The 9193-nt window shown below is 32.4% G+C and overlaps 1 protein-coding gene across 1 annotated transcript; it reads left to right on the forward strand.

The window, feature by feature from the left end:
- The first annotated feature begins 727 nt into the window (after nucleotides 1–727).
- On the forward strand, nucleotides 728–1324 carry LOC108547048 (uncharacterized). Its single transcript, XM_017899397.1, has one exon. The coding sequence runs from the start codon at nucleotides 728–730 to the stop codon at nucleotides 1322–1324; it is 597 nt and encodes a 198-aa protein (XP_017754886.1).
- The last annotated feature ends 7869 nt before the right edge of the window (nucleotides 1325–9193 follow it).

The following is a 9193-nucleotide window of genomic DNA, read 5'->3' on the forward strand; positions in this document are numbered from 1 at the left end:
GCGAAAGGGTTAACGGACGAGCCACCCAAATTTACGTTATTTCATTCTGACTCACTCCATTCTAAGACGAGCCACATAAATTTACCTTTCTGCTTGAATTTTTAACCAGCTGCGTTAGAAATATGGAAATATAAGGACGAAGTTCGTATGACATGCTCAATTCATGATGCCAGCATGATAGTTGTTGACATAAAAAAATTAGAGATGGAAAAGTTATTATTTAACGGTAAGTTGATTTTTGAAATAGTCAGAAAGACATTCAGAAGACAGGTAGCGTCTCCGACTGTTCCGTCCCGGAGAGCGTGTTTGTAATATGATTTTATTCTAAGGCTTATACTTTTAACAGATCCAACGGTTTATTTTATATTCTATACTGCGACTGCAATTCCAGAGGCTCGATGTGCCTCAACGCCGTTCTAGCGAATTAAGTTGTAAAGGTAGAGGTGAAAGTTTAGGAATTTTGCTAATACCAGACTCACGAAAATATTCGGACAGCAGGGTATGTCTGAATTAATCAGATCGTATCGCAGATACTAATAAATGGATCGTGTTCACTATTTCTTCTAGAAACATATGCTTTTATAATAAATTATAAACAAAACGATACCCTATTTTCACGTCACAAAAATATTCGGACACATTGTACGTTTACGATATTTCTCTTCCCGAGCAGTTAATGTTTTTGCAAGTTACCGATGAATGTTTACAAACATAGCTTTAGCCGACGATGTTACCACAGTATCCCTCAGTATTGAGCTTGAAACACGTTGAAATGGGTCGTAAAGGAAAGAATACATCGTTTGATTTACGTCAATTAATAATTTTTCATCGTGGAAAAGCAAAGTCTTACCGCGACATTAGTTCTTTACTTAAAATCAGTAAAAGTACGGTCGCTGACATTGTTAGGAGGTTCGAGGATGAAGATCGTATCGACTTTATTCCTCAAACTGGTCGACCAGCCGCTCTAACTGCGAGAGAAAAAAGAGGAATGGTTCGAAAAATTAAAGCAAATCCTCGATCAAGTGTTCCGAAATTGGCGGCAGAACATTATGAAGAGACAGGAACACGAGTTCATCCCGAAACAATTCGGAGAACTCTTAGGCAACACGGGTACAACGACCGTGTCTGTAGAAAGAAGCCTTTTATTAACGAGGCCAAGAGGAAAAAGCGTGTATTCTTCGCACGAGAGTTTATTTCAAAGGAGGAATCATGGTGGGACAACGTTACATTTGCTGATGAAAGCAAATTTAACATCCACAATTCAGATGGAAGAAGAATGGTGTGGCGGAAAGCGAATAAAGAGTTCCACCATCGAAACACGTGAGGTACCGTAAAACACCGAGGCAGCGTGATGGTTTAGGGTTGTATTTCGTCCAAGGGAGTTGGTAATTTAGTTTTTATTGACACCATCATGGATAAAAACTGTTACTTGCAGCAGTCTAAATCTACTTGCATAAGCATATATATACACAAATATATCCTGTTAACTCTTTGGGGCACACTGGGTTTAAAAGTGTCCCACCTTTTTGATGCACCGTAATGCAAGGTGGGATATTTTTAGTACCACCCCGAAATATTGTAATAACTGCATGCGCAATGGTTTATATTTCGTCTTATTTACGCAAAGCAGTTGGTAATACCTTCGACAAATGTTATAAATGTATTCGCTCGTGTTGGCAACATTCAACATGCCAGTGCAGGTTCATCAGTTGCTGCAAGCGGAAGATTTATTGCGATAATCTTTTTTTTCAGATTTTATATGAAAAATAGTAGAAGTAAGTTAATTTTTATAAAAATTCGTTCTATACCAATTTTGTTTCCTTTAAAACGCAATCAAATTTCTATGCAACATGAATCTATTTTATTACATCAAATCCTGTGCCGAAAGAGTTAAATAAATCTCGCTTCCCTCTCCCTATCCCTTTCTTTCTCCTTCCTTCTTTTCATCCCCTACCTCTCTTCTCATAGACAGGCTAATATACTTTTTTCTCTGGCCCTTTTTCTATATTTATTTTCTATATCATAGACGAAGTTCCCATAACTTACTAGTTCCCCATTTAGCAATAAGTGCGTCTACCCCTGAATTTCAAGGTGCAGTCTACGCGTACTCTGGTTCGGAGTCTATAAGATTAAATTAGTCAATATTTCCTATTTATACCTTTAAGGACCCCTGTTAAAAAGTCTTTATTCTCTTGTTAACTGTTCTGTATATACTTCCGATAAACGTACGATGCAAGAAAAAAAAAAATATTGGAAAGGAAAGTCTTCGAAATCACTCTCTGTACTCCTTCATCCTTCAGCCACAAAACCAAATTGCATTAACGACTATAAGAAATATATGAAAAGGGTAGGTAGGATTGATCAGTACCTCTCACACTGCGGCATTATGAGAAAAATTAAAAAATGATCGAAGGGAATGTGAGTATTAGTTTCATGAGAGTGTGAGTGTTGCTTTATATATGTGAATGGTATTGAGGTAGAATAAATGAAAGTTAGTTGGTATGATATAAATATAATATGTGCGAGTGGAATCTAGTGTAAATGTTGCTAAAAAGTGTTGAGAAGTATGTGTCAGAATGAAACAGTTACGTGAGAATCGTCGTAGAGTAAACATGAGCTAATAAGAGTGAGAGTGAGAGAAAAGAATTTTCAAGATAGAGTCCATCTTTATATTTAAAAATAGTTTATTTAGAATTGTTGTTAATATTTAAATATTGTTATGTAAATATATTAATTTGTCAATTGTTAAAAAACGTGGGAGATATTGGTATTCAATTCTATCCACAGAGAATAGTCTTGTTTGTATTTAAGAAACAGTAAACGCGTAACAAAATATCTTTGTAAAATTTTATCAAAAATAACATTGATTTAATAAAATAGCAACGCTTTAGAACGTTTATTTAATTCTCTCAAAAAATACCTGGAAACCGAGAAAGACCGAGGAAAAACAATCCGTCCATTAAATGTTAAGTGGCTTGAAGCTTATTTGAAGTTAAATCTTGGTTTTCTTAAATAAGTACCTATATTTTTATTTATAGATGCTTATTCTGGCGGAAAAAAGGAATAAAATTTTGTGTGGAATATCTTTTTTAACAAATTTCGTGAAAAAGATATTGGATAAAATAAAAGGTTTCTTCAATTTCTGTCCTAAAATGGAGAATTGTGGGTAGTCTATTGTTTCGAAACTTTGCTCGTGTTTTCTACAAATAAGCGATTCACGTGGTACTATGTGCAGTAAAAAATCCAATTGTTTTTGATTCCATTTTATCGCCATTTGTTATATACGTCGGATGGCGAAAACTGCTTTCGAGGCACCAAAAATTGACGAAACAACGAGAACAGAATAACACAAACTCAAAGCTCATAAAACTATTTTAACTAAGGAAAAGAACACCAAGTTAACGAAATGAAAACGCACAAAGACGTACTCTAATTTAACTCTCTTTCCAACACCAAGCGACTCACGCTCGTGTTGGTCACAATTGATTTCTAAGGACCCTGTTTTGGTCGTCAGGGACCATGCTTTTATGCTATACTTAACCTACGCTTCACCTTCCCGTAGAGACCGCGCAACTTAATTTTGTTACCCAAAATAACTTTTCCATTTGCTTCTAGAAAATATTGATCGGTTTATAATTTGTTTTTGTTGGCAATGGCCGATTCGCGATTTCTTTGGAAATGGTATCCTATAGTATTATACAATAAAGTGGACACAGATATTGGAAAAATACTGGTAATTATTGGTATTGGAAATATTGGTAATTATTGCATATAGAAAGAGGTAGACATTATCGACTCCGATAATTTTTAGTTTTCGAAATATTGGAGGAAAGGTGTATTGGTGATGGACGAGAGAAAAACTAGCCCGACCTAAACCTAATCCCAACTCTAGCTGTTAGCTATGTGACATACGTAGAAGCGTTAACATTTGTCGAGAGTAAAAGATTACTCTAGGAAGATTTATCTGTCAGCAGTTGGTATTATCTGAGCGCTATATTGGAAATCCGACATGAAACGGTTTGGCCTGTATGCACGTGCATTTGAGCGTATGCGAAATTATGAAGAATCACGTTTTGTCATAGTCGCTTTCCTCTCTTTCCCATTTGGGTATTAAACGAGTCAACGGTCTTTCTGCTATTCCTTTTATAAGTATATCTGTAATACCCAAATAAAGTGCCTAAGGGCCCCAGGGTTCCCGAGTCCCGTTCGTACATAATTCTCTTTCAATCTATTTCTTATTATGTATTAATTTTCCGCCCATGAAAACAAATAATTTAAAATAAATTGTAAATAAAATTTCTTAATACGTTTATTTTTTACGCTTTCTTATGCTAGTATATATTCTTCTTATGCTAGTAATACAACGTTTACTCGAGGTTCTAGATTTGAATGCAATTTCCAGTCTTAACCCTTTGCACTCGACGATTTTTTGGCTAGAGAAGAGTAAAAATTCAAATATTCTTTACTAAAATATTGACGTTACCTTTTTGAGCAGTAAATAAAGAATTGTATAATAATAGAATTGTAGAATTATTTGATTTCGATACCTCGCACACTGTTGCGTTACATTAAAGTTGATATATTAATTAATATCGATCTTCCAAATTTTATGAAATGGTGGCTGAAGGTCACCTCTCGAGTGCAAAGGGTTAATAATAAACACAAGTTATTGTCACTTATTTATGCTGATTGTCGTTTCTTATCGAAGTTTTCATTTCTTTACAAGTCTAGATACAAGCTATAGTACTATTAGGTCAAAAATATAAAATGTATTTTAAAAAACGAAGGTGATCTTAACACTTATAGAGAATAAAATTTTTGGAAATTTTTTTATTGCACTGTATAGCCAATGAAAATCTGATCCAATATTGTTTAAAAATTGTTTTTTATCAGATCATCGCAAGTACTTGAAAAGTCATGAAAAGTGTCACGTGAGACGCCCTGTATAATCGTACAACTTTGTTTACCGAGATAAAGGATATACATAGCATATATATTATGCATATATATAATATATAGCACAGGAAACCTATATGCTAATAAGTTGTTGTAGTAAATGAACTGAAATATGACCGAACCGACGGTTTACAATCAAGTGCATTTAAATTAAACAAAATCTTGTATAATAGGCGGATGTATATATTAACCCTGTTGTGTTGTTGGGACAACGAGGAGAGGGAACGAGAAGTTGATCTTAGCAGAGTGCAAGGTTTTCGGGTCGCTGATTTAGTTGAAATTTTGCATATTGGTAGATTTGATTCTCCTGTTTATGAGAATCAAAATGTTAAATTAAAAATTTATTACGTCAATAACTAAAGTACTAATGACGATAGTCATCAAGGTGGCTTGCTAGTGCATTTGAGTTTCATTATTGCAACGATTTACATTAGAGTACGGAGTTAATCAAAGTGACCTCTGAAATAAATTATTTATTATTCAGTGTAAAATCTTAAATTTAAGGTTTTTCAAAAAATGGAGTTAATCGATTTGTGCAGTGAAGGGCTCAAGTGTCGCAAACTTTTAGGTTTCGGAATATTAACCCTCTATGGATGAAATTCTTTTCTTAAATATCAAACAATGTATGCAACGGAAAAATCAACGATTATAAGCCTGTATATGCAGATTAAAAAAGATTTACCAGTTTAAACAATTTCATTCTAATTAATATTTTACTATAATTAATTCACTTTTTTAACTTTGAAGTAACAACAGCTTACAATGTTTGCACTTCCGTGCATAAAAGCTTAAACGTAAAATTCCATAAAACGGTTTGCACTTGGCGTTAAACATAGTTCTACGTTGCGTTTGGAACATTTTATTTCACTGTCAAATAATTTTCGAAAATCGGTCACAGGAGAGTAGGGTTCTTCGAGGTCTTGAGAGCAATCACCTTTCCAAGGGCGATGACTACCATTATTCGCCTGTGATACTGATTGCCAAACAATTTTTTGTGGATCTGAATTTTCCTCATCCGATGATGATGCAGTACTGAAATTCATCGTCACTGTCAATGAGATACTTCGTCGAGTAAATATTACTGGATTCCGAATCTAATAAAGAATCTTCGAATTTATTACCGCCAATGCGTCTAATCCTGATTCCTTTTTATTTTTATGCGATTTTGCATCGATATTTTTGGTATATGATATATAAATCTGAAAATAAGAGAAAGTATTATTCTAAATATACTGAAATCCACCACAATGCCCACTGTAACCTGAAAGTCACGAAACTGTAGTATCATATACCAATATTAACGAAACGATTATTGAAATGCAAACAAATAAGTTGTTATTGACATACAAACCCAGAGCTATTATTATATACGCTTTCTTGTTTAATAAATACCGACAAAAGCACAAATAATGTCAATTGCACAAGATGGTTCCGTTGGTTTCCATCTGCAGACAACTTGCAAGGCATGTGCTTTGATATTTCAGGTTGATGATGCTGCCAACCGTCAAAAATCGCGAAAAAGGTCCAGGTGTTATACATATTGCGGTGATATGGTTGTTATAGAATCTGTGATATGAGAGTGAGGAATGTTTGTGTGCAAAGATGAGTGCGACGAGTGTGTGAGCGAGGTGTGATCTATGATATGTATATATTATGGCAGAAGTAGAGAGGAGCGATCGAGAATCGCGAAAAGACAGTCAGTACGTTAACGGCAATCATAATGTGAAGACATCCAGTGTAAGAGAAACGTAAAGAGAATGTATCGCAGCAAGAAGCAATCACATTTTATGGGATTTAGTTTTCTTTCTTTCGTCGTACTGTCATGAGTGCTGTAGTTATTTAAATAAAAATGTCATTTGGTCCACTTACTCACACGTATATGCCTATACATATATGCCTATATATAATATGAAAGTGGTCTAAGTTAAAATTTAAAAAAAGATGAGTTTATTAGTTATTTCACACCACATTATTTTAAACTGAATTAATTCAATGTAATTTTCACGATATTGTCAAAAATGAACCATTAGATAGTGGTTGTTATTTCAACATTATATGGAATTCATTTAGTGTTAATTATGAAAGTGGTCTAAGTCAAAAATTAAAAAAAATTTGAGTTTATCAGTTATTACAAATTAGCCGACGACGATAATGATAACGCATATAATGGTAACACATTCTTTGAACGAGAAATGCAAATTCACTCTTTTGAATTTGTGAAAAACGAACCGACTCCATTATACACCACCACTAGACCAGTCATGGAAGAGAAACAAAGATATTATGTGTTTACTGTCGTACATCCCTCCAGTTTTTCAGGAACATTTTAAGAATTTCAAAACTCATAATGATAAAAGCCTAAAATGATAAAAATGGATTACTATTCAAAAATAATTAATAAATGTTCATGAATTATTTCATTAAAATTATTATTCCAAATAAACTCGTAGTTTTTTATTGCTTTAAGTCATTTATAGGTCATTCGATTAATTTTAAAAATGGTCCAAGTCAATTCAAACTTTGAAAACATTTTCCTATGGGATTCACACAAAATTTTACATTTATAATAAATTTTCATTAATCGAGACTAATAAAATTCTAAATTAAAATGTCGCATAATTTAAAAATATTTTTTAATTTGATATAATAAATTTTCATTAATCGAGACTAATAAAATTCTAAATTAAAATGTTGCATGATTTAAAAATATTTTTTAATTTGTTCAAATGTAATCCATTAAATATTTCGAAACACAAAATATATGACTTACAACTTGTTAGACCACTTTCATATTTATGGGCGCATATTTAAAAGTAAAAGCGCAATATATGCATGTGTGACCGGACGGGTAGTACCATAGGGTAGGTGGTGGTAATACGTGCAAAACTATGTCGAAAAGAAAGAATAACATTTTTCATTCACGAGAACATTTTTCACATTTTACGTTTCATTTCTTTGTTTACGAGAAATTAAGTTTGAAAATTGTTGCAAGCCCGCGTGTAGCATGATCATCTTCGATTACGTTTTCACATCCGTTGTCATTTCATCATTGTCTGTCACATAAAAGTTAATATTTCAACACGATGGTGTATCATCTCATTTTTCACGAAACGTACGATTACTTCTAAACGAATGACATCAATGTTGAATTCCGTTGACATAGTACGTGAGATATTCCTTTGAAATAAAAGTAGATCGAGATATCGATAGGCGCACTGTGGGGCTGATGCGCCAAAAATCGGCAAAAAATCATTTTAGTAAAGTTTGGTTTTGCCTAAATGCGACAAAAAAGACTTTTCAGCTGATATCACATATACATATATATACCTAATTTTTATTTCATTAATAAGTTTTTATTAATATTTTATTAATAAATTGATCTTGAAGTGGAAAATATGAAATTTTGTAAATCATTTTTCAAACTCATTTAATTTACTTAAACTTACTTGAATCTTTGAGAGCATGTACACAATGGAACTTCAATAAATGATAATGAAGTACTCAAAATTGGCTGATTTTTCACTAAAACTATTTTAAATGGATTTTTGAATAAAAACTAATAATTTTATATAATAAAATAAATGCGATACTATGGAAAGAAAAATAAAGAATAAATAATAAATAATTATTAATAAGTAACGAATTATTCAGACGAAACTCGATGGTACTCCAACTTCTTTCATATCATCATCATCACTATCTACGCCATTATCACCAATATTTTTATCATAATTTCTTTTAATGTTTCTGATTTGACGTGATTATGAGGCTTTTTGAAGATTGAAGATTGAAATACTAGTAAAATATATAATATACAAATATATTGCAAAATTAGTGAACTAAAAGACATACTACAAGCTAGAAATATTTATATATTTGTTAAGTTATATTATTATATACTTAACTAACATTCAATTGTATGTTCATTGAATAGGAGTAAGTTAAATTAATAATATTCAATTTTACACAGTCAAAGTTAATTACATATCTTTCACAGTTGCAGCTAGATACAGCTAATTCCTTTTGTAAAATAAAAAGAAGATTTGAAGATTCAAGATGCGATGAAAATGAACGGTGCATCGCTCCATACTCATAATGAAAAGGTATAATGAAAATTAAAATTATTCAAATCGGTCTAACTAAAAAATATCGAAAAAAATGTGTAACTTTGCTGAATTTAATAAATGTACAAAGTTGATTTCATACTAACATTCACCGTTCAATTATAATGAACATT

Source organism: Eufriesea mexicana, unplaced genomic scaffold (genome assembly GCF_001483705.2).
Source record: "Eufriesea mexicana isolate 0111107269 unplaced genomic scaffold, ASM148370v2 scaffold889, whole genome shotgun sequence".
Taxonomy (NCBI): Eukaryota; Metazoa; Arthropoda; class Insecta; order Hymenoptera; family Apidae; genus Eufriesea; species Eufriesea mexicana.